At 34.4% G+C, this 27,015-nt stretch overlaps 1 protein-coding gene across 10 annotated transcripts in view; it reads right to left on the reverse strand.

Moving 5' to 3' along the window:
• The window catches only part of CACNA2D1 (calcium voltage-gated channel auxiliary subunit alpha2delta 1), a 487,462-nt gene that overhangs the window by 77,269 nt on the left and 383,178 nt on the right, over nucleotides 1-27,015 (reverse strand). For all 10 annotated transcript variants that reach the window (XM_032276450.1, XM_032276453.1, XM_032276451.1 and 7 more), the window contains 2 exons: nucleotides 8,233-8,391; nucleotides 3,309-3,413 (listed from right to left, as the gene is read on the reverse strand). In XM_032276450.1, coding sequence (XP_032132341.1) covers nucleotides 3,309-3,413; nucleotides 8,233-8,391 — 264 coding nt within the window. The remainder of the gene's footprint in view (nucleotides 1-3,308; nucleotides 3,414-8,232; nucleotides 8,392-27,015) is intronic.

The following is a 27,015-nucleotide window of genomic DNA, read 5'->3' on the forward strand; positions in this document are numbered from 1 at the left end:
TGTGTGTATACACAACTTGACCCTGAGTTGTCTTATTCTTCTCCTTTCTCAGCAAATTTGTCATGATTTTTTTTTTAAAACCCAGCTTATATTTATATTCCTATTTCCTCATTCCTCATTTACTTCTTAACTATCTGTTGGCTTCAACTCATATCAATTTATGTGAGAGAGGTCATGCTAAACTTATATACATGGTTCCTTGTTCCTGGAGATACCTTCAGAGGGAATATCCATTTGAAACAGATACAAATATGTGTGGATATATATATATGTATATATATATGTACTCAGGCCTTTATATATGTAATAGTGTGTATATCACAAAACTTAGTTATAGCCTCTGAAGTTAGAAAAACAGAAACAATATACAATTCCAAAAAATCTTAACTTTTATGTTAAATAAAGATAAAATTAAATAAAACATCACCACAACTGAATGCTAACTACTTAATTTTCAAAGTTGCCTTGGCATCAATAAAGGTTGCATATTTTCAGGAAAAATGTGTGTCCTTAAAGCACAGCATCAGTATGTTAGCAAACAGCAGGACTGCTGAAGTTGAATATGACTTCATTTATTAGTTTTATTAAAGTACATGTGATATGAATCTTTTATCATGTGGTTTATCCTGTCAGGAAATGCAACCTTTGTTTAAAAAGTTGTGCTCCTGTAAAACGTGACTAGAATGAGAAGCCCTATTTCAAGATAATGATATTTGGACTAGAAATTTTTAGGATTAATACATAGAAAAGAGGCTTTGAACCAGTAAATTCTTCACTAATTCAACCAATTGAACAATTTTTGAAAATAGTGGGTAGAATACATTTGCTTTCCTTATAACATAAAACCTTGTGTGTTTAAAAATAGAAAAAGATCAAACTAATAATATGCCTCCAAGATGCTATTGTGTTAATCCTGGATGTATACAGAGTTCTGAAAGAGAAAAAAATGCCACATTTCTGAATTTACATGAAAACAATTTGTTTTTATGTATTTATATTCTTTTACTTTATCTAAAAAACGCTTCTACTCTTTAAAATCAGATATATCTTATGCACAAATGTGAATACAGAATGCAAAACTCATTGCCATATTTGAGTCAAAAACTTCCTTTTTGAAGAAAAGTATGTAGAGGTGAACAAGATTCCTAGTGGTTGCTTCGGACGATATCGAAATGAAAGGAAAAAAAGATTTATTTATACTTAATACCTATTAAAATGATATAAGTAGTGGCTTGCACTTGTATATCTCTATCACAAAATAATATACTTAAAATTATGACTAATTATAAGATGCTAAAAAGTCTCTTCCAATTATCAGAGTGTGATTAATTTGTAAATTTCTGAGATAGTACATTTTATATTAACAGAGTTGAATTTTGAGTTAAACTTCTGTTATATTTGAGTTTTTCAAAATAAGGAAATGCTAGATTATTTGAAATATGTGAAAGCAGCATATTCCTTGGCTCCAGTTCTATTTTATAACTATGAATCTGTCCTGTAACACCACTTATGCTTCCCACTTCAGTTAGGTATTCTCAATGTATTTGTCGTGATGTATCAGGAACTATCATTGGATCTGTGCTCTGGGCTGCATGCCAAAGTTCACAGTTAAACAGGACACAGCCCCAGTATTGTAGATTTTTTTTTTTTTAATCTGGAAAGGAACAGTGGAGAGATCCCAAGGGGTAGAGTATCGAGTGAGGGATATGTATCTGGCTTTGCACAGTGTGCTATGGGATCGGAGGCCAAGCAACTGAAGAAGCCTACAGCGGGAAGGAGGTTCAGGGACATCCTCCAGGTGGTGAGGATTGCCCTGAATTTTGATCAAGGAGTGTTATTAAATAAACAGATGCATATTATATATTCGATTAATGCATCTGCATCTTCCTATTAATTTCAATTCTGATGATTTCTTTGAAAGAAATATTCATAGAATTGAGTTATCACTTGAAAATATTCACAATCTATTAACAGCTCAGTCCATTTATCAACTTTTTCAAAGGTAGTTCCTCTATACTATTAAAAACTCAGATGCTAAACAAAAACCAAAAACAGTACCCTTAAACCTTACATTAAACTGTATGACACTGTAGTGTATGCAGTAAGCGAAAAATGTAATTAATTTGAAGTTATATGTGTATTATTTCACTCCTTTGATCATTTTCAAATACTCATAGGCCAAAAACTTTAGCATCTAGAGTGTGTTAAAGTGTTCCAAAACTTTTCATTAAAACTGTTCCCCATCATTCACAATATTTTGTCACCAAACCATCTGTACATATTAATTTATTTGTCTTTCTTTTGAACATCCAATCCATATGTATTCCTCAAGCACATATAAAACAATCCATTAGAACTAGTAATAACCATACCTTTCAAAATGGTGAAAATTCCAATCAGAAGCAAAGTGAACGGGCATTTTACCCTGCAGAGGTTTCTCATATATAAATGTATAATTTTTGTAGAAATTTTTGAAACACCAGAAAGAGTTTATAATTTCTCATTACTTTTTAAATGAATCATTAGCATTTTAGGAAGCCAGGTTGAGAATCACAGTGCTCTTACAAAATGTGGAGCGTTGGTCAGAAAATTGAAATAAGTTGATGACAGGACTGCTAGAGAAGATGGTTAGAGTTTTCATTGAAGCTGATACTCCTCCACAGTATCAGGTTCAGTGAGGTCCCTTTCTCCGTAATACTCTGCCCTTACAATAAAACATACATTCAAATATATTCCAGCTATAAACACTAATCTTCACCATCTCCATTTGCTTATGAAATGCTTTCTTTCAATATACTATACCTATTAAAGGATTTGTTTTCATCTTTTCTTGAATCAGTTTTCAAATGAGGATGTAGTTTTTGTTGTTGTAAACTGCCTTTTTGTAAATTTACAAAACAGTACTTACAGAGACATTTTTTGAGTATTCAGGAAATTTGAATATTACTTCAATCTTTAATAATTGAATGAGATAATAAATTTTATCCAATAAGTCTTAAAATTTGAAATTTTTCCTATTTTTCCATTCCTTTGATTTCTGTTTTAATAACATTTTATTTATAATCTATGCATAAGAATAAAATAGCCATATATTTTAATATATTAGACATGAATTACTTATGAATATAATATAAATACTATATTTAATAGCGCTCTAAGTCACCCATTGGTTTATAATCTATGATTCATATGGCTTTATAATTGGCGCACTCAGGTTTTAACCAAAAAATTCTCCCCTGCTACCACTACCCACTATCTCTTTGAAAACCATCTGTATTAAAATTTAAATATTATAAAATTACACTCACTTTTTTATCTTTATTGTATTTGGTAAATATCTCCTGGGCTCTCTCTTCTCCTCCATCCGTGAATAGCATAATAATCTTATTGCAGTTTGCTCTGGAAACATTATACTGTTAAAAACAAAACAATATGCATATCATTCACAATAAAAGAGAAAATAAAGCTATATGGAAAGAGCATGAGAAGGTTTCAAGTAATTAATGAAACATCTACTCACAAAATATATTCTAAAAACTTGCTCCTGGATCAGTTCAGGCCCACCCCTACACCAGGCTTTCCCCTGACCACCCAGGTAACAATAGGTCTCACTTTCTTACTTCCTTCAGTCTTTCATCAAACGTCACTTTATCATGAGGTGATTCCTCACAACTATGTTCTAAATTGCAATTTCTCTCCCAGCAGTATTTTTCTTCATAGCATTTTACTTTCTTTTATATACATTATGTATTGTGTTTTCTTGTTTGTTTATTGTTAAGGTCCCCCAACAGAACATAAGCTACATAAGGGAAGGAAGTTTTGTCTTTTTTGCTCAAAGACGTTCTTACCCCTCCCTAGAAGACTGCCTAGCGCATAATAAAATCTCAGTAGTTTATTAAAAATGAGCTTTTAATAAATGCTTATGTCAATTTTATGCCCATATAATTTTATAGCATAAACAAAAAATAACATTGATTTAAAAGGTGTATCTTCAATCCACTTTCAAGTTAAGTCATTTATTCAGTCTACTTTATTCACTTTACATGTTTGAAATCACAGACTCCTAACTGATCACCTAAAATGCAATGCTCTTTTGTTCCTTTTTCAATGCTGACACCTATTCCCAGAATATCCTCCTCTAAGCTCTCAACCAGACACACAGATTCTAATCCTGAAAGACTCAAGTCCATGGTAAATCTTCTTTAAGTTCTCCAAAAGAGTGAGATATGAGAGAATGATGAATTAGCACCAAAGGGCCATTAAAATGAACAATTAATTTAGAAAGCTGGACTTCTCCAAGGTCTGAAATTATTATCTTAACTTTTCTACTGTTGTGAAATGTGTTTGCTTTAAATGCTGAGAATAAAAGATCACAGTAATTTATGAATGCTCAGCTTCTTTGAAAATGTCAACCCTAGGTTCAGTGCTGTCCAAAAGAAATATAACATGAGCCTAATATGGAACTTTAAATTTTCTATTAACTACTTTAATGGGAGTAATAAGAAATATCTGACATTAATTCTACTAATATATTTTCTTTAACCTAGTTATCTAAAATATTATTAATCAATATGAAATCAATATTGAGATGTTATACAGCTTTTTCTTCCATAAGTCTTCAAACTTCAGTATGTATTTTATACTTACACAACATCAGTTCAGATCAGCCATCTTTCAAGTGCTCAGCAGTCACCTGTGATTATTGTTACCACATTGTACAGAGTAGCACAGCCCTGGTCTTTAAATGACTAATATTTTTAAAAATCATTAGTTTTTCTTTAGTGTTATAAGTTATTGAAGGTCTATGCTCTACCTAATTTTTTCAAGAAGATAAAACCCATTTTCTGTTATAAAAATTAAGACAACATTTTTCTCTATTAATGCAAAGATCTTGTTTCAGGTCATCTCACTCCATTGACTCAGCCATTAGAACACTGGCAGTAAAAGCTTTTAATCAAGCATTGTGAAAACACAAATATAATTTGTCACTTTCAAGCATGGCTCTATGGTTGAAGGTAACTTACCTGAAAATCTGACTGTACAAAAAGTCGCATATTTTATCAACAAAATACTTTGTGAAATGTGCCTGAAATCCTTAACTAAAATTGGTTTTTCTGGTGATTTGTCTTTTTTATCTGCATGTATAAAATGGGCAAAATAATATGTACCTAAAAAGTATCCTTTAAAAATATTAAACAAAACCATAGGACATGGTTTTGTTTTTGAAGTACTGAAAGTACCATTATGGGATGCAAATATCAATGTAAATTAACGTACTAGGTCTTGCTGGTCATTTGTATATTTATGTAAATAAAATTATAGTAACATTTCCCAAGAGAGACAGATGTTAGGAAATATACAAAAGAAGGAATATGGGTAAAAGAAAGAAGTGTTTGGCCTTCAACATGATTTTTCACCGGAGTATCCTCTCAGGACTGTGGTAGAGCCAAGTACATAATAGCAAATTTTCCATGCATTTGCAATTACCTAAAGAATCACACACTGACAACAATTAACTGGCTTTGAACAAATTATGCAAAAAAATGATTATTTCAATAAAATCACAATTAGTAGAGTTGGTAACTTACTTTACTGTATATCTGTGTGCCAGTATATAGCACAGCAATATATGTATTCAATAAAAATGTTTTTGAAAAATTCATACATATGGTAATATTTTATGAAATGGTACCTGAAGGTTAATTCAAATCCAAATGTAAGTTTTACTTTGGAACTGATATGTCTGGTTCTGTTTAACACTTGCTTCAGTGATCTTAAAAGTAACCATTGTAAGAACAAAAAAGAAATAAAAAAAAATTGGCATTTGAGTGATAAGATGACTGGAAGGGTTTGAAGGAAAACAAAATATGCTTCAAATTATTTTAAAATAAAGATTTTCAATATATATGGGATGAATGGAAAGCAAAACATATTAGACTTACTAAGGAAATAACTGGGAACATATTTAAAAAATCATTACAAATTTAGCAGTTATGAAAGCAGCCGGAGAGGCCTATAGGAGTTAAATCATATCTTATCAGCCACTAGTAATAAATCTGGGAGTTAACGTGGCCTCTCTAGTGAAGCTGCTTCTGAAATCCTACTTTACACTTGAAATTTCTGATCATTTCACAATTGAAACCCAAACAGGAGGCGATGAAGTGAGGGAAAAAAAATACTAAGAAGAGTAATTAAAATGCCAAGATCAAGGAAACTCAATTATTGACTTAAGCAAAAAATAATTTTTATCAAAAACGACCATATTCCTTTACTAGAGGAAGAATACATTTTAATCTAATGGTCAGTCACATAACAATTTTGTAGTTGAGCTTTCAAATTTTAGTGAACATACAACATTTAACAAACATACGCATTTCACCACACATCATTTCCCTTGAAAATACCAGGGCTGCACATCTGATTTTCTGTCTTCTTACTTATTTAACGGTGTCTATTAAACAACATGACCTCGAATTTAACATATCTGAAACTGAGCTATTTCTACTCCCGCATTTCCTCTATGCAGGTTCCTGTGTGATCATCTACCTACTAGTCCAGTTCAGAGAATGCAGAGTCACCCAAGCCTCTCTCACTCTGCAATCCAGCCTATATCACCTAATTAGTTCCCGTGCCATGCTCCTTAATAATACCTCACTGCTATTCCCACACCAGGATCTCTACAATAGCTTCCTTAGCTTATAACACTCCAAGGCTATACTACAAAGATTTCCTTTGTGCCTAAATACTTCATTAACTGCTATCTCATGGCCTTTGCCTTTCCATCAGGTTCCTATACTGCTCATGTCCCAACTATGCCAGCCATCTGCAATTTTTTACTATGCCATGTTGTGTCACACTTCTGTGCCTTTCTATAATGTGCTCTTTTTTTCCTCAAATAATTTTCCCTTCCTCTACCTACCTAAGTTCTAATCATTCTTCAAAATCTCATTTTTACAAAATGCCACACTTTCCTGACCTCCTTTGAGTGAGCTGGGCCTATCCTCTGTGCTGTCTCAGGGAACACGCTGAATATCACGTAATGGCACTTGCAGGCTGCTCTATGGATGATTATTTAGCACGTTATGCTGGACCTTCTGAGAGCAGCTGGTCCTGTTTACTTCTATAATTCCAGCACTAGCACTATGACAGGAAATGGTGATGCACTCAAATATTGGCTGAATGAATAAATGAATCACCCAACTGGATATCTCAAAAACTATTTAGAATGGTCACGCAGGAACAACAAATTCATATTTGCATAAGGACCAAATGTAAGAGTTCATTCAGTGATTCAGCAAATATTAACAGATATTATGAGCTGACTTTTTACCAGACATGGGCTAGTAATTATAGCAATAATGACCATGACTCCCAACACCACCCAGCAACCTACACCTGCACGTGGTTTGTTACATGCCAGGTTCCACGGATGATCTTATGTACAATTCTCTGGTGCAGTGACCTGTTATAGTGACCTCTAATGCATACATGTGGAAACCAAGACAGGTAAGGTTCCTGCTCTCAATCATGATAATATTGCCTAGTAAGAAATAAAATAATTGAACTATGGTCCCTGCTTTCAAGTAACTCAAAGTGACATAGAGGGCCTGGCAATTTAAAAACATTAATTCACAGTATAAGACACACTCTATAAGTTGGGGCAATAGCATGCCAGTGTCTGACAGTCTTAACTGTAGACACTGATTAGTGATGGTGGGGAATTCTCACTGAGAAAGAATTCCTACTCCAGGAGTTACATTTTTGTTCATCTTAAGGTCTACCATTTGGAACTTTCTATACATTCAGGAACAACATAAAGACCCAAACTAGATGTTTAAAACTAAAATGTTTTCTGCAACTATTTGATGATTGAAAGTGCAAGGTTACCGATAAATACTGTAGTGACTGAGATAAGAAAAAGTAATGATATTCTATATAGGCCAATTAAGTTTTGAGTGCTTATTCAAAATTAAACTATTTCCTAATAAATTTTTTAAAACAGATTGAAAAAATAAAAAATTAAAAACTTAAAAATCTACATTTTGGATACCTTTTGAATTTTCAATTCAAAAATAAAAACAGCTCAAAGGTTTCTTCTCCCTGCACACATCTGCTTTTCAAATAAACGAAAAATAGCACTATCTAACCCCAAAAAGTAGTAACTATCAGCATATTGAAATTTAGATACCACAACTAAATAAGGAAAAAAAAAAGGCATAGCATAATACTTACATTAAGCAGCTGTTCAAAAGCAAAACTAAAGCCCTTCTTATAATCTGTAATTCCTTTGGCTGTGATATTATTCACTGCATCTTTCAACACTTTCTTATTTCTTACATTTGCCTGGACAAGGTGCTGAAAACAGCTTACATCCTGAGCATTGCTGTTAAACTGCAAAAGATTAAAAAGTAAATACATAAATAAACATTAAAATCAACCATATAGTTTTCATAGAATTTGTGTTTGATACTCTCAAACAGTATTGCAATGTTTACTCTTTCAAATGGAAAAGTGAGTAGGCTGGTAACAAAAGTGCAGTAAGAAACAAATGGCAATTTTCACTGGAGCTACCAACCCGTACAGGAAACGGAGCCTGTTGCTTATATTCCCAAAGCCTGGTTTCCCTGCTCATAAATTTGAGAATCAAATTATATGACATCCCTTCTAGTACTCAAATTTGATAAGGATGTAGAAAAAAGTAATCCAAAGCAATGAAATATATTCAGAATCCAGAAATGATATGGGATGCCTGCCCAGGTTGTGGGGACATGTTAAATACCTTCATTGCCTCTTATTAGGAAAGGCTGGTTGGAAAAGTAATACACTGAATAACATGAATCAGAGTTTAGTCATTTTGAAATTTGATGTTACAGAGGCCAACAGAAAAAAACAATCTGAATCAGGAACAACTGGTAGTCTTTTAGAAATATCACTTTAGAGGTTACTAAAGAGTGCCAAGGGAACCATGTAGGCAAGGTGATGAAGGCCTAAACAACAGAGAGGCCGTGGGAGAGAAAACATCAACTCCAATGATAGCTGCCGAAAACTGAAAAAAATGATCATCAAAGTAATTTTGCCAACCCTATAAAAAATATTCACATCATTCTCTGGATATTTCCAAGAAGAAAAGGAGAATAGGAATATTGCAACAAAATCCAGGATGATAGGATAAGTGGAGTCATCCAATCGTTTATTAACTCTGTAATTTGTGGAAATTCTTCAGGCTGTTGGCACCTAGACTGTCACATCTGCAAAATGGGAATAATAATAAAAAGCATATTTGCCAAAAAAAAAGGGATGGCCAGATAAAATGTCAAAGATGTTTTCAGATCAAAAACACATACTTAAGGAGTGGGTCACAAGTGATTACATATTCTTGAAAATATAATGCAACATTTTTTTCTCTGAAGATCACTGAACCTAATTATAAGATGCATTGCACAATTCATCAGTTTATTAAGAAAATATTTACTAGCCGCCTATTATATGCCAAGAATTGTGACAGGGAATAGTTTTATGCTTTCAGACATAATTATTTGCACACACACAAATATCACAAATATATAAACAGTTATCTGCTGTTCTGCATGTACTACATACTCTACACTTGTAAATAATTTCATCTTTGCAAATATGCCACAAAATAAACATTATCCCCATTTTGTCTATGAAAAAACTCTTCCTGCATTACCTCTCAATATAGTACAATAAATTATGATTCATTCTATAAAGCAATATAATATTATGCTCTAGGAGACACTATCAGGAGAGGTGTTTCTAATTTGGACTGTGAACATTTCAAAGAAAATTCTCCTAAGAAATGGAAATGTCATTTCTTAGGAGAAGAACAGAAGTGAAGAACACAAAGGAAGAACATTCCAAGCAAACAGAACAACATGTGCAAAGGCCCGGACGTGGAAACAAAAAAAGCCTTTTTAAGAAAACATAAAGAGAGCGAGTTTAGCTTTGTCTCATAGGAGGACAAAAGACATAAAATGAGTTCAGAGAGGGAGGCCAGGGCTAGATCATGTGGGGTCTAATGGAAATGCTGATAACGATCTTATTTTCTGTGAAATGGAAAGTCACTGGAAGATCTTAAGCCAAACATAAAATAATTGACTATAATTTTAGGAGTGCATCCTAGCTGCTATGTGGAAAATGGATTTGAGATGTGTATAATATAAAGGAGGGAGAATCATTAGAAGGCATTGCAGTAACCTAGCTGAAAATACATAGTGGCTTTGATATTTGTGGAGATGGTTGGAAAGGGAAGGATCAGGAGGTATTTCTGAGAAAGAATCAAATGGGACTTTGTGGTGGATTTAGTAGGAGGATGTGTAACAGAGTGATATCTTAAATAACTGCCAGGTTTCTGATGTGGGCATCTGGAAGGATAGAGGACTGGAGGGGTGACCTCGCCAGGGATAACTGAGCAATAGAGAAGAGAAGCACAGAGCTCAACTTAGGGTGAGATTTCAACAGATGTGAGATATGCAAGTGTGCATGTCAATAAATAACATTCAAAGCATGAGGCTCAAAAGAAGTCTTGGCTAAGTAATTAAAAAAATAAAAAGCAGAAGGCTTCAGCAAAAAAAAATTGGTTTAAAGCCATACTTAAAAAAAAAAAAAAAGTAGATTAGAGTAGGAGTACCTGAGAAAACTAAGTAAGAGAGAGTTTCCATGGAGACAGGAGGGAAATCAGGAGATTGGACTGTTTTGGGTGATGAGAGAAAAACATGTTAAAAGGAAGATACTGTGTGAAGACAGAAGATGAGGACTTAAAACTTGCCAGTGAACTCATCCACATCATGTAGGCAGCCTCTGGGGGCGGGGGGTTGAACAAAGGGACAGCAGGAGCATGTCTTCTGCCACTGAAGGCAGGCAAATCTTCAAAGTGCCTTGGCTGGGAGGCAGAGCAGGAAAACAGGGTGACATCTGCAGGGTAGACCTGGGGTGAAGAAAAGTCTGCTTTAAAGCTAGGGGTCACTAGAGCAGGAGAAGACTGGTATTAAAGAGAGAAGGAAGAAAAAGATGCAGGAAATAGAAGAGGTAAAAAATAAAGTATTTGGAAAAGTAGGGACAGATGGATCCAGATGACACACAGAGTAACGGCCCTTTAAGAAAATATACATCGACTTCATTATTCTAGGAAAGAAGAGTGGAAGCTGACCCAGCCAGGTGGTGTGTGGACTTGGATGATGATCCTTAATGTCTGTGGCATTAGTCTCCTTTAACCTTGAAGCAAGGAGATCAGGATAATGGGAGGAGAAGGAAGGTTTAGACAGAGGAAAGATAAAACAAGAGGTAAAATGTCCTCAAGAGATAATGAGTCCTGTTTCATGTTTATTTTGAACATGACTTTCATGTATATCACCAGTGTGAGAACATAGTTCCAGTATACTGTTTTCTATAAATTAAAATATTGAAAACTGAGTATCTTCAGGTCCAAATGACCAGTCCTACTGCCTCTTTTATCACTCTTCTATTCTGTGGTTATCAGATGCAACCTTATTCCACATGTTCTATTTTGAAAACAAATAAATGTGAGAATTCTCCTGTATTGGTAAGTAAAAATATAGTTTATCAATATATTAATACTAAAGTGATCTTAGAGAATTATTAGAAATGGTTACAGGAAATGTTATTAACTGACTTAAACCATGAATCACCATAAAGATACAAGTTATGTAGAAACTGAGCACTGAATAATGTACTGCCCCGTCTTTCAGTTGACCTTGACCTGATTTTAACACAGAAAAGTGAAGCATCTCATTAAGTCACTTTAACACAAACTGATTAAATTTAAATTCAATTCCTTAAATACAAATTCAGTAGTATTATAACAGAATTATAATTGCATTCATAATAAAACTGATAATGTAGAGAAAGGAATAACTTACAAAGTATAACTCCCTATATCAAATCTTACTCTCCTAGGAAGGTAATGAGAAATTTGAAAGTTTAAAATCAGATAAGACTGTATTTCACAGATATCTCAGACTCATCAGCTTATATGATATCATGTATATTTTAAAAATGAGTTTATTAGGCTGGGTGCGGTGGCTCATGCCTGTAATCCCAGCACTTTGGGAGGCCAATGCAGGCAGATCATGAGGTCAGGAGCTCAACACCAGCCTGGCCAGCATGGTGAAACCTTGTCTCTACTAAAGATACAAAAAATTAGCTGGGCGTGATGGCATGTGCCTGTACTCCCAGTTACTAGGGAGGCTGAGGCAGGAGAATTGCTTGAACCCAGGAGGCAGAGGTTGCAGTGAACTGAGATTGTGTCATTGTACTCCAGCCCAGGCTGGGGCTAGAGACAGGGCAAGACTCTATCTCAACAACAGGAAAAAAAAAAAAGGGTTTATTTTCATGGGCTGAAGTGGCAGTCTTTGATAACACGTGCCTAGATAATAATTTAAAACCACATATTAAAAACCTTAGCGCAAAATTATAAGGTTTTGCTTATACTTCTGCAAACTAACATCATATTGATTCCTTTTCCAATCCCAGAAAATTCAAATAAGTAGGTCCCTCATTAGAACTGCCGAGAACAATTTCTGTGAGCCTGTTTAGATAGGAAGGCACATGTGTTAACATGGGCATCTGGGGTAAAGTCCCAGAGGACTCTGTATATCTACTCTAGCATTACAGCATTCTTTACACTTCCACATCTCTTGTTCCTTCTGCCAAAAACACTTTTTCCCATTATATATACTGTTCCTTTGCCTATAATACTTTTTCTCCCTTCTTCATTCAGTCCTCATGAAACTTTTCATGCCCTTCCCTGACTAGATTAAATCACCCAATATTATGCTCTCCTCAATGTCTTTCTCTCTCCCTTTATTTAGACAGTTTCGCTCTTGTCGCCCAGATTGGAGTGCAATGGTGCCATCTCGGCTCACTGCAACCTCTGCTTCCCAGGTTCAAGTGATTCTCCTACCTCATCCTCCTGAGTAGCTGGGATTACAGACATGCACCACCACTCCCGGCTAATTTTGTATTTTTAGTAGAGACGGAGTTTCTCCATGTTGGTCAGGCTGGTCTCAAACTCCCAACCTTAGGTGATCCACCTTCATTGGCCTCACAAACTGCTGGGAGTATAGGCATGAGCCACCACGCCAGGCCAATCTATTTCTTTTTACAGAGCACACAGTTATAATCTGATATTTTTCTGTATCCTGGCTTAATAAATAGACCCCTCTATTGGATTATTAGCCCACATGGCCAGAGAAAATGTCCACTCCACCACTGCATCTTCCGTACTTGGCATGTAATAGACATGCTATAAATATTTACCGAATAAATGGATAAATTTTAAAATGCCTTGGAGGTGGACTTTAAGAAAATTACAAGTCAGTGTAAAATGTTGACTGATAGTCAAGCTATGGAAATTAGAAGTCAGTGTAAAATGTTGATCAATAATCAAACTATAAAATTATAAGTAGATTAACTGCATCTTAGCTCTGCAATATGTTAAACTTGGACATTCAAAAGTACAAATATTCTGTTCAAATAGACATTAAAATAGTCAAAGATAAATAGAACATCTAGCATAGAGTCTGACATACAGATGTTAAATGATAACTCTATTGTTTTAAAAATTATTTTAGTAAAAAACATTAGGTTACACAGTACTGAAATCAGAACAGATCCCTAATTCATGAGAAATATTCAGATAAACTGCATTGGCTGTGGTGAGCTTGAAATAAAGTTCACTAACAGGACGATACAAGTGTCCCTCAAACATTTAGTGTTGAAATAGTTTCTGATAAAACTATGATGAGTACATTTCAACACTTCAAAAGAACCTTCCTACTAAATATCGCAGTCAAGTACACACATCAAATTAAAAGATACTTTCCAGTCAAAGCAAAGTATCAATATCTCAAATGAAATAAGCCAAACTTTTGGTTTTGTAAAGGCAGTCTCTATTTTTGCTCTAATTTCCTCTGTTGAATAAGAAATCATTCCATGAAATATTTCTGTGAGGGGGACTCTGCTCATCATCATATTGTCCCAGGACACAAACAATGAAATGTTCCTATTGCCTTAAGACACACTGTAAGTCAAAGAAGCAGACAGTTCCTGGGAAGTGCCCTTTGCTTAGAAATGGCAACTGGAATGCATCTTCTTGGAGTACCAAGTCTTTCTTTGAATGGTTTAGTGGAGTCAAGAAGTTCTGCATTAGAAACATTAAGAATTAAGGACAAAAGACATTCTTAATGCCTTATTTTCTACTTGAAACTTCAGTGAAAGAGAAGTAGCCCATTTATTCTTTGTTCAATCAACCTGTCTTTTAAAAATGGTTTTTAGGTTTAAAAAATTATATAGGGTCTTACTATTTTGCCCAGCCTGGTTTCGAATTCCTGGCCTCAAGCCACCCACATTTCGGCCTCCCAAACATCTGGATTAAAGGCATGAGCCACTGTACCCAACTTTCAACATGTCCTTTAATTTGCATCCTTTCACCTCAGAAAGACTGCTCTCCCTATGCATGGATTCTAAATATTTAAAGGCAGGTTTTCTGTAGAGTACTTTGTACCTTATTTAATCCTAAAGTATTTTTAATAAGCAAAAATTGGACATAAGTAATTACAGTTTTTGAAAAAAATTGTTCAACATTTAAATTATTACTTAACATGTCTAATGTTTTATTTTCTCTATTTTTGGCATGTAAAAGAAAGAATGGTGGAAAATCATTGGCTCAAGTCATGTAATGATCAGCAAAAATAATAATTCAAATCCAGACATGATTGCTTTGGAAAGGGATTTTTAAAAATTAAAATAATACTAGTAAATTTATTTACACAAGTTAACTAGGATGGATAATATATATAACACATTTATATTTTATAACATATTAAATAATTTAAATAAGCAACTTAATAAAATTTTGCTTCTTAGTAAATACAAACAAATTATGGAATCAGACACTATCCATATTTTGGCCACCAGATGGCAATGCAGGAAAATAAAAGAAAAATGACCAGCAGCTGCACGCTCCAAAATTTTGTCTATGCTTGTTTTATGTACATATTCCTATTTTTAAAAACTTTCAAAATTTATTTGATTTTCATATTTTTCATAGCAAATTTGGAAATCATAAGAGATTATATAAAAATGGTTATTCTATAATCCAGATAAAATAGCTGATAACATTTATCCATACAGAGATGGATACATTCCCAGTTAAGAGTTATTTCTGGAAAACTGATAAGAAGTAAGATTTATAAAGTGGCTGTTTAAAATTCAATGTCTGGGTGAAATGTTATCATAACTGCAGTCAGGACCTTTGTTCATTTGTTATTGTGACTTAGCTGCAGTTTTAAATGTTTAATATGTCTTTGAATTTCAGAAAACAATAAATGAATAGAAAAGTTCAGATGAATACAAAAACAAATGCTTTCTGGGTTATCCGTTGCCAAATTACTTTCCAAAAACTTTGTGTCAATTTAAAGTATATATGTGCTAGTCTCACTGTAGCCTCATAAATACTTCCCATTTTTATTTGCTAAATTGTATATAAAAATTTCAGTATTTTAACTACTTGAATGTATTTGGTAGCAAGATGAACCTTTTCTCATATATTAATTTTTGTATAGTTCTGTTTTTCCAGATTGTTGCTTACTATTTAATCTCAACCTATGAGCCTATTCCTTTATTATTTCTTAAAAGAGTTTTGTACTTAGAAAATCATCTATCAGTCAGGAAATTATTCATCTGTAACCTTACTAATGTTTCACGGGTTTTGGTATGTAGTCATGGTGGCATTTATTTTCTCTAAGAGTATGAGGTGATAACAAAATGAGGCAATTTGTTTTTACAAATAGCCAATTTTTCCTTTTATGGGAATAATCTATTCATGATCCATTCTTTATACCACATTAAGATTTTGGATATATTTCTATAATTTTTTGGTCCTTTGTCCCTCCATTATTTCATGAGCTTTCTAATATGAATAATTTTAAAAAGTATTAGCTAACATATATTGAGAATTTAGCCTGCGTGCCAGGCTAAATACTTGATATCCATTAAGTTGTTTAACTTTCAACAAGCTGCAGTTTTAGTTTTGATAGGCTTCCCATTATAAAGTTGAGGAAATGAGGTTTATAATGTTAAACCAAGTGTCCAGAGTCACACAGCAACCAAGATTCAGAGCTCAACCCAAGCCCAAATCCTTGACACACTTTTCTCTCTGGTCTTTAATCACTTTCAATTACAGTTTAATAACAGAAGAGAAAGCCGCCGCCTCCGGTCATGTAATATTTTTCACAACTGTCTTTCTGCTGCAAAAAGTTGAGGAATTTTTGTCAAATTAAAATTGCTTTCATGAGTAAACTGGAGAAACTGCCATCTTCACATGGGTGTCCTTTTCATTCCAGGAAAAATTATTCATTAACTCCAAATTTCAAATCTTCTAAATGTATCTCACACATTGTTTTCTCTATCTTTAATACAGGTCCTAAATATATTACTAAAAGTACTGCTAGTTAATGGATAATTTTGCTAATGTTGTGAACGTGATTTTAATTTGTTATGAATCCCTGTCCAGGGAAAACTAGAAGGTGTGGTCACCCTCTCACAGTCAGAGACATAAGTATCTTCAGTATGACACTCGGAGTTGGCCACTCCAGTCTTGAGGTTGATGGTGCAGTTCTCAACAGTGGCTGCTGGTTTGAGGTTTCTTTGGTTCGTTGTATAAAAACAGAAGCATATTGAGAAAGAATTACCTACTCTTTAATCAATTTAGGAAAACCATGTCTAGTGCAGGCCTTGCCTCTAATAAGCATCACAGCCACAACTGACTCAATTATCTCATCTGAGCTGCAGATTGCTCCTTTCTGAAATTAGGTGTTTTCTGGATTAGGTGGAAAACTCTTCCAATTCTAAAATTATATAATTCACATCAGATAGTTTAACAATCAGGAAAAAATATGTAAATAAGGAATAATAAATTCTGTATATGTCTAAAAAATGGTACCAGTAAAGAAAATGGAATACAATTCTCTATTATAATTATAGATACAAATTGTGGTTGCCTATAAATGTAAATCATCATTCATCAAAGATTTCAATAAATATTTTCATTTTTAAACAAATATTCCAAAACACTTGAATCATGATGTAACCTATATTTAGTCTGTTTACCTTGCTGGAATCTTGGATGGATTTCTAAACATTTTTAATATATTCTGTTTATATTGTGATAGAGAAAATTTTTAATTCTCTAATTATATTCATTTAAAAACACTGAAGCAAATGAAAGTATGCCATTCTTTTACTCGAAATGTAAACTGAATTTAGCATCCCCCTGCATCTCTACCTGACATTTCTGTTTTCTCAACCATCTTTTAATCAACCACTGTGCACTCCTGATTCCACAGCATTTTTCCAGCTGGAAAAATGGGCAGCTTTCTCTCCCACTCCATCATTCTCCAGGTACAATAATTTTATCAGTATTATTTCCATTACCCATGCTTTTTGCATAGCCCGCTAGAAATTTGAATGCCACCTCCTGAAGACAAAACCTTAATGAAATCATGAAACAATCGCATACCCTCTGATCTAGTCCCCTTTACCAACACTTTGATGCAGACCTGGCCAATATGTACAATATTTTCATAATATCTGAAGCTGATTACTTGGAAAATTCCCCAGTTGAAAAAAAAAAAAAAAAAAAAAGAACAGTTACAGTATGGTGATGCCTCAGTTTGCTTGAGGAACACAAAAAGAATGGCATACGTAACTAAGGTGTTCGCAGAAGAGAGATACTGTAATATTGATCATATGAATGAAGATCACTGGTCATATAAAGACACAAAGTTATCTTATCACTGATTGAAACTGTTTGTAAAATTCTGATATTTATCTAGTACATTTTTTGTTCATCACTGTTCTGACTGACAAAAACGTAGTCAGTTCAAGAACCACCACTATCCGCTTTGAACTATTCTATGTACAGTAATATTAGTACAAAACAGATCCTCTCTACTCAAAGAAGCATACATTCTTGGAGAGGACAGAATAAAGAGATATAGAAAATAACAAACGTGAAATATCAGGTGAAGAGAAATGACAGAAATAGAAATGAAGTGACATGAAATATTAAACAAAGTGTTTGAATAACTAAGACTGGTATGCTGTCTGGCAGACAGTAGCCAACGAAGGCCTCTCTACCAGGAAGGATTTGAGCAAGGACCTAAGCTGGGGGACGACCTGGAGGATGATCACATAGCTGTCTAGACCTGGAAGCACCCAGATTGATGTAATGGTAAGCAGAAGAAATTTCTCATCTGTACACACCTAGAAGACATGCAATAGACAGAAAGGTTATTCACATCACCAGTGAATTCTTTTAAACATGAACTTGTAACTGGGATGCAGAAACAGCTGATGACAATTATCAACTAGGGTTCAAGGAATTATATTCAATATAACTCAGTTCCACTGAGACAAAATATATACATCTGAAAAACTGATGATTATTATATAAATTAATGACAAAAAAGGTAGATAAAGAAGATACCTATAAACCTACATAGCAGAAGAGATTTCACTAGGACAGAAAACATATTTTAAAATATATTTTAAACGTGCAATAAGCAAGAATGACTGAACAAAACATTGCAAAGGTGAATGAGTTGTAGAAAACAGTAAATGCCAATATTTTTATTTGCAGTTTACAAGAAAACTTATAGTACAAATTGTCACTTTATGACAAAATCTCTTCATTGACAAAAGGTAAAAATATTTTCATGTCTTAGCACATTATGTTCCAAGCTATAATTATATACATCAAAATTCTAAAAATGCTTTTTTTATTCCTCTAGGAATTTGATGAAACACATTTTGTGTATTCAACAATTAGGATTGCAGTGTATGCATTTTACTAATAAGTACCCATACTGTCAATTTGTATTTGAATTTCTTTTTAATTTTAAGCCTATTAAATAATTAAGAACAAATATGATAGTTTAATTTAATTTAAAGAACCCTGAACAATTCTGCTACATGGATTGCTCAGGCCAGTCCAAGTCATTCTCTTTACCTATACTCAAAATTAAATGAAACTATAATTGAAAAAAGTTCATCTAATAAGTACTGGCACACGTCTTTTCCTAGTCCTTCAAGTCCCATCGAATAAGTCAATAACTTTTACAGTTTTAAAAACAATAGTTCACTTCGAAATAAAAGTATTTCCTCTGCCTCATCCTGAATATTACTTTGTTATTTCCCTTTTACATATACAACTAATTTCTAAGTACCAAAAACTTAGTGTACCACGTAATTAATGGGAAAAATACTTATCATACTTGTCAACACTTTCTTATAAACTCTCTTTATATTTCCAAAGCAATTAAGCTATCTTCTGTCATCTAATAAAAAGAAAAAAAGAAAAGAAAATACTAAATAACCTTGATGGCTTTGCCCTGCTATTATAACTAAATTTATCTTTTTCTTTGATCTTTTCTTCACTGCTTGTAATTTATATGTCTGTTAAATGAAAATATTTTTATAAAGTTCCCATCTTTACCTCAAAAAAAAAATGTACATAAGAGGATAGAATTTTGGTTCTCTTAACAAATTCTCCTAATTCCATTTCTTCCTGTTTTAAGACCTCCCCCATCCCTAAAGAACCAAATGTCTAAAATTCTCTAAATACCAAGATCTTAAAATCTGAATCAGTGATAAACATGATTATTTATAACAAGCCCCAGTGAGCTGCCTGCTGAATTTGCTAAATGTACTTCTTTAGTATACTGATTTCCTCTTCCATAATGACACGAGTTGTACACACAGTTAATAGTAATGTGGTCAGAACCCTTGTGCAGGAATCACCTGGGGGACTTGCCAAATGCAGATGTTCTTAGCTCTGGAGTGGAGCTTGAGATGCTGTGTTTCCACCCATTGCTTAACAGAGCTGCCAGGGGAGGCTCCGGCTGCTTGGCCACAAGCCCCACTTTGATGGCAAGAGAATAAACTACTATCTTCTTGTTGACATAAATGAGCTATAGATCAACATAAAGTTTTCCTGAACTCTAGACGGATGGCTTTTGATAAAAGATGAAATTACTCTCTTAGATTTCATTTGTCACAAAACTGTATTGGCATGCCAAATATCTTTTATTTTACTTGAGCTCTGGCAAAAAGAGGGCCTGTTTTGTAAGGAACTTTTTGTAAGCACTGGGGGATAGAAATTGCTTTTAAGTTCAAATTGTGAAACAATTGACAATTGTACTCATTTTCATATGCTGAGTAGCAAAGTTCCTTATCTAAAAAACCAACAAAACATGCCCTTGTCTAGGAATACATTAGGCATATTTTAGAAGGAAATCTGAAATTTAGAGCACATAGGAAATGGAACGATTAAAATCATCTCTTACTTGCCTACACAATGCAGCTCCACATTTAAACAACCCCCTGCTTTGATACTAGTTGGTGTTAAATAATCAAGTCAAGAACTGTGAAATGTCTGAGATTTTACACCAGTTGTAAGCTAACAAGTTAGCCTCCTACGGTTTCATAGATAAAAGGCAGAAAAATGCAAGCCCTCTGAGTCAGACAAAGACTTTATTACTCATAGCAACAGCAGCAGCAGAGTAACATCTTTGTTTGCAGGAACTGGCCAAACCTCAATTCCCACAGGATGACAGGAGGACAGCCAGGGGTCACCTGCATAGGTAGTTAGATGCGTTTCCAGCCAGGAGTCCCAAGACAAGGAAGTCCCTGATCTTATACTGGGCGTTCTGACAACCCACTCATCCTCTCCTCCAGAGAGACACAATATTTTAATTACTCTGCAATGAAAATCTCTTCTGGGGAAGGAGACATCTCTTTACTATCCTGGAATGCACATACATCTGAGAACATTGGCTGTTAATGCTTAGATTTACATGTGAAAGATTCATAAAGAAATGTCTCCCAACAGTTGGTGGAAAAATGCTGGAAGATGACACTAATAACCATCATCATCATTGTAATACATGATTATAAAATATAAGCACTTTACATGTAACATTTCACTTGGTACTCAACAACATTTTTGCAAGCTGAATTATCCTGTCCATTTTTAAGTTATGGAAACTGATAGAAGCCCTAGGTTACTTGTGTAAGGTCATATAACTAGTAGTTTCCAAAGTTGTACATATATTCCTATGCAATTCTATCAGTCCCTCCAAGAGGCAGGATTGCCTGTGAAGAGTGAGTCAAACCAGACGTGACCTTACTAATACTGTTCATGCAGCTTTAATGTGTTGGCAGGATCATTCCATCCTGTTGCTCTTTACTTGATACAGACCAACATATATTGGTTCCTTGAACCACATACTGTGTAAAGCAAAGACTTTTACAATCTTTAGAACACGATATTCAGAATTATTGTTTGTTTATATAGACAAACAATAAGCACAGACCTGTCTCACACAGAGGTCTGGACCCAGGAAATCTGCAGGCTTTTGTAGCAGTTGCATTTAGGGAAAAGCTTCCAACTGGAATAGCGTTCACCTTCCTTTCCAGCCTCCTGTTTAGCTATGGTTCTTCACTCTTCATTTTGCACTTGCATTTACAAACTTACTTTTGAACTATTGCTTAGCGACTACAATCTGGACAAAAAGTAGAACTAATTTTTTTTAAAAAGTTATCTCCTATAATCAAGAGCAAAGATATTATAAGGAATTATATTTTGATTATTTTTTTTTTCTGGTGAAAAATCAAAGACAGTATTTTACAATGACCATGAATTGAAAAAGCTTCCGGGAAGAAAACTGACTCAAAGATCCTTAACATACTCATAACATGTGCATCTAATTGTTTAGTAAGGCATGTGTGGTTTTATTAAAAGACATGAAGATTTTCTCTGGTTGTTAACTTTTAGCATATTGTTTACAACCCATATACATTTTCCCATCATCCTCCACTGGCTTGCCATATTTTACTCCTAAAATGTCAAGCTCCCTCACATTCATAAACAAATTCAAATCCCTGTGTCAACATTTGAAATTTTGCCTGCAAATCAGAACGTGCTGTGATTGAATTGCTGCTTCTATCATCTACCACTGACTCCTATCAAAGCATGTAACTGGATTAGTGGGAAAACAGCTACATTATGCTTGCATTTCAGCTTTGCTAACAGCAGGCTTCCTTTCTGCAACAAAGAGTAACCCTAGAGATAGTAGAAACACTCAGAAATGATGCAGCATTAGTCCTGACATCTGATACACGATTTAGCGTGAAAAAGTACTGTTATTTTTAAAAAGAATAAAGGAAACTTAGATATATAACCCTAAAAATGAGAGGCTACTTGATTTTTCTGTCTGGTGGCTTCTGGGCAACTTTGGAAAAGGGTTCATATAGATTGCATTCTAAGTCTTTGGATGACCCACATTCTCTTGGTTATGAAGATGAAGACAAATGCATGAGGTCTCTAAGGAAAAATTAATGTCAGATTAACTATAGAACCACTCCCCGCTTCAGTGCCTTATTACTATGGATTCCTAAAGTTACAAATGTTAAAAGGTACCTTGTTGCTTTCCTGGACTTTCAAACAGCTTTAGAGAGAAAATAAAAATGCATGCACACATGTGCACACACACATACAATTTGACATTATAAATATATTTTGAAGGTTTTTTCCCTGAGAATTTCCATATCATTAAATTGCCTATGTGTTAAAGACAACAATGTAATTTGACTTTTCTTACCAGAATGTTGTGTAAGAATCAATTCTCTTTAAAGGTATCAATTTCAGACAGTATATACTCAAAATAAAGCAGAGCAACTCATAAAACTGAAAAATTTCTTTAAAATTATGACACTAAAGATTATATATAATACGGTTGACACTAAAGATTTGTAAATAAGAAGTTTGATAAGAGCAAAAGGTACATGGTAAAGAAAGTAAATAAATATATTGAAGATTCAGCCTCATAACTTTTTGGTTAAATCTGGAATCATGAACATGACTATGCTCCAATTCTTTCTTTTCTTTTTTTTTTTTTTTCCCCAAAAAATTGCTAAGACTCTTTCTACCTGTTTCCTTATCTGCAATATTAAGAATAGTAGTATTATCTACCTTACAGAGTTGCTGTAAAAACTAAATAAATTATCATGAAAAACACTTAGAACAGATTCTGCCAATGAGCATTGCTTTAAAAAATTAATAATTATGATTACATAGAAGGTTAATGCACAAATAAGAAAAATAATGAACACATGTTTACTTTGGATCTTATTTGTGCTGATTTCCTGAAGAGCAAATTTATGTCTCAAGAAAATCACTTAAAATTATTTAGTGAGTTTTCAATCACAAAAATATATTAGTGATTATTTTGAAATAAAAGTATACAGTTAACAAAACTTCAGAGTGTAGCTGACAAAAAATAATCTTCTTATCGTAAATAATACCCATAAACAACTAAAGTAAATAAGTAACCAAAACTAATAAAGCCTAAGGAAGAACTAGGAGCTGGGACCGGTAATACCAGGAGCTGAAAGGAGTCATGCATATCTTCAGAAGCAGAGTGGAAAGTCACTGTGACTGCATCTTTCAAATGTCTTCTTGATTATTTATCTTTTAAGTTCCATGAGTTGTGTGGGTTTCAATATGACTCTTCTGCCCTATTTCTGAGCTATTAACTGAGATATTTTAATAACTTTTAACTTGAGGTACTGAGGTGCCTACTTCCAGAGCGAATGTATTCCCAGTTCTTCCTATGAGTCACATATTCTATTTTCCCATACACTTTTAGCTCACACATTCAAGCCATACTGAATGAGTATCCTCAAGTCAGGATTTATAAAGAGCATCAGTAAAACCAGTGAGCTCTGTATTAACCTGGTTCACAGAAACCACAAGGATATATCCTGCAATTGTGTTTCTGAAGAAATTATTTAATAATTTTCTTTAAATAAATATACATTTAGCAACATAATATTTTTAGGAAAATCAATGGCCTTTAAAATTGGCAGGGATTAAGAATCCCAATGCCCATTTTAAGTTCTTTAGGAAATAAATATTAGTTGCTGACTAAATGTTGAAAATATAAAATTCATTAAAACCTTAATCAGAAATTATTTTAAAGCATTTTATTGATAGCTATTCAGTTTCTAATCGAGCTAGATGCTACTGATGCCCCATCCATTTTTCCATTCATGTCAACCCAACTTTTAACTGCCTGAGATTGCAGGGAACCTTCCGCTATTGTACATGGTGGTCTAGGAATGCCAGAGAATTAACATTACATGGGAACAGTCATCGATTTTACATACTCCAGCACATTTTCCCCTTAGAAGGGATAACTCTAATTCATGAACTCTATACTGTTTCCCAGAGGAATACGCTCCACTCACTCACAGTGGAAACTTGTTTGAAGATGAATCATGTATTAATTCTTTTCCCTGTTTTAATTCCCACATTTCTCTAACAGTCTTTCCTCAAGTTACTTTCCAAATAAACCATTTAAGCTTGAATCCTTGTCTCAGTGACTATTCTGGGGAAGCTCAATCTAAGTAGATACCAGCAGTGTTCTTAGTAAGCAGACCCTCAGAATGGGATTCCAGAATTGAATCATTTTCTAAACATATGGCAACAAAGACCCTATTGGTACCTGGGTGTATGGTCATCACTGGAGTCAGAAAACTGACTACTTGAGGTGTCATCAAGTATCTCTAATCCTCAGGTTCACATATTGCCTGATTTATCATCATGGAATACTGAATAACATCTCAAACTAAGCAACACATGTTAGAGTAAAGGGAGTCCAATAATATGCACGTGACCACAGGACTCACAGGGTCTACCGTATGTTGCATCCCTCAAGGCTGCCAGCCTGATAACATTGGGGCAGTCTCCTCTAAAGGTACAATTAAGGCTCTAGCTTACAGATGACACTCTGATTTGGGATGTTGTCTTCAAGATGCAATATGTATTTTGAACCACAGTGCTATGTGCTGAAGCCAGCTTTAAAAAAAAAAGGGTTAAAAATATCAGGAAATTCAAAAGCCAGATGACCTCACATTGGTAACTTAAAATCAGTCACAGTGGAAATATTTACATCATGAAAATTGGCAAATGCTACCTATCAATTTTCTCCTCCACCCCCTGCCTTTGCCCCTAAAAGGCAGAATGTATAAGTATGCAAACCAAGGGGGTGAAGTAGGAAACTCCCCTCTTACTATAACTAAAAGCGATCCGCTTGGGAAATGTGTACTGTCCTTGAAACTTCAGGCTCCACTGAAATAAATATTCTGCTTTCCAAGTATGTATGTGTTGGCGGAAAGGGACAAGTAATACATTACTCCTATCAGGGTCCCAGAAAGAATTTCACTAAACTTAAATCTATAGCTATCTGAACATGCTACATATCTCATTTCTCATGCCAGTAGACCAATAAGCAAAAATAATAATAATAATAAATGATGCTACTGGCAGGGTTCCAGTTGAAAAGGATTACCATGAGGGTTGCTGCTATATAATAGTGAGAGGGAACTTGGGATTCGTTCAAGCATGTCTGTAGCTGGAGATAGCTGTGAACGGACAACTGCAGAAATCACCATTTAAATGAGCACAGAAACCATGGACTCATAGGCCCCTGGGGTAAAAGTCTGGTTCATTCTACCAGGCAAGCTACCAGCACAGGAGTTGGCCAAGGCTGCAGGGAAATCAGAAAAGGTATTAGAGGAACGAAAAGATGAATATGAATTATGCCCTTGGTTCTAACTCTAGAATCCCTCCATCCTGATGTTCCATGTTTGTTTGTTTGTTTGAAAACTGTGACCAGTCTCTAAGAATCACTGGATAGACTGGATCTCCTGGTCGGGCTTCTAACCACCTGCAACTTTGGGTTCCAGTACTCCCTCTTGTGGCCAGTCTGTTTTGCCCACACATGGGGAAGGCGTGCCACCTAAAACCTCAGCACCTTTGGATTTGGGGCAGCATAACTCTGAAGTGAATATTACATACGGCTTCCAGAATTCCTCAGAGAGTTAAGTTCCTTTAAATTAAAGTAAGATCCTGTCATTGCTTCCGTCCATCCCCTGCCTCACCTCTTTAAGTAGTAGTATAGTAGTGTTTCCTGTGATCACCTCCCAAATAAACTACTTACTTTTCAATATTGAGATTCAGCTTCTCAAAGAAATCAGAGTAAGACATTCACCACATGGAATATCTGCTGGTTTTATATAAATTTCACCTAGATATGTCAAATCTGCGCTGAATTTAAGACTTTCTGTTTTTTATGCCATAGATTTTTTTTTAACAACCATCCCAATGGCTTGTTATTAACCATATGTTTATATACAAATAAAGCCAAATACATATCTTTCCTGATGATCTTATTTGAGAGATCAACTATTCCATTGTACTTGTTTGCATTCTGTTGAAATACGTGGGTAAGCTGACATACAGATTCAGATAGATTGTAAAATCAGACTTACATGAATCAGAGACCTTATGCAGTACTAGGTTTTAATAAATGATGTCAAGAATACAGACAAGCTAAAGGATTTCTGAAGGTTCAGATGAAGCAGAGATAGGCCACACATGGAGGAGAGCTTCCCAGTTCCTTCTTCCTGTGTTGAACACATTCTTCTGGCCCAAGTGAAAGGAAATCACAGAGTTTCACAGGGCTCCTTGTAAATTTAAACTGCAAAATGCTTCCAGTTTATTACCCAGAGAATTATATCACCTGTGAGCAAGTTTTACCAGGAACCTTGCCTCATAGGTATCGTGTTTTCCTATAGCTACTCTTAGGCAGGGATATCCCACTAAAAACATTTCTGGGATACATTCTCTTCCTCTTAGTAAATATCAGTGATCTAGTTACCTGGAGTTTCAGGTGAGAAGGATTAAACAAAGTCTCCTGCCTCCTTCTTTCTAGCCCCCCATGGCGTCTTTCCAGTGAACAGAGTAAATCAATTGCAGACCAGCTGCTTTAACTTTTTCCTCCCAAGTCATTTCAGAGACAGATCCATTTTCAAAACAAAATAACCCTACCTCAAATTCCTCCTCTTCAC

This window comes from Sapajus apella, unplaced genomic scaffold, assembly GCF_009761245.1.
Source record: "Sapajus apella isolate SASKATOON/1434 unplaced genomic scaffold, GSC_monkey_1.0 scaffold7, whole genome shotgun sequence".
NCBI lineage: Eukaryota > Metazoa > Chordata > Mammalia > Primates > Cebidae > Sapajus > Sapajus apella.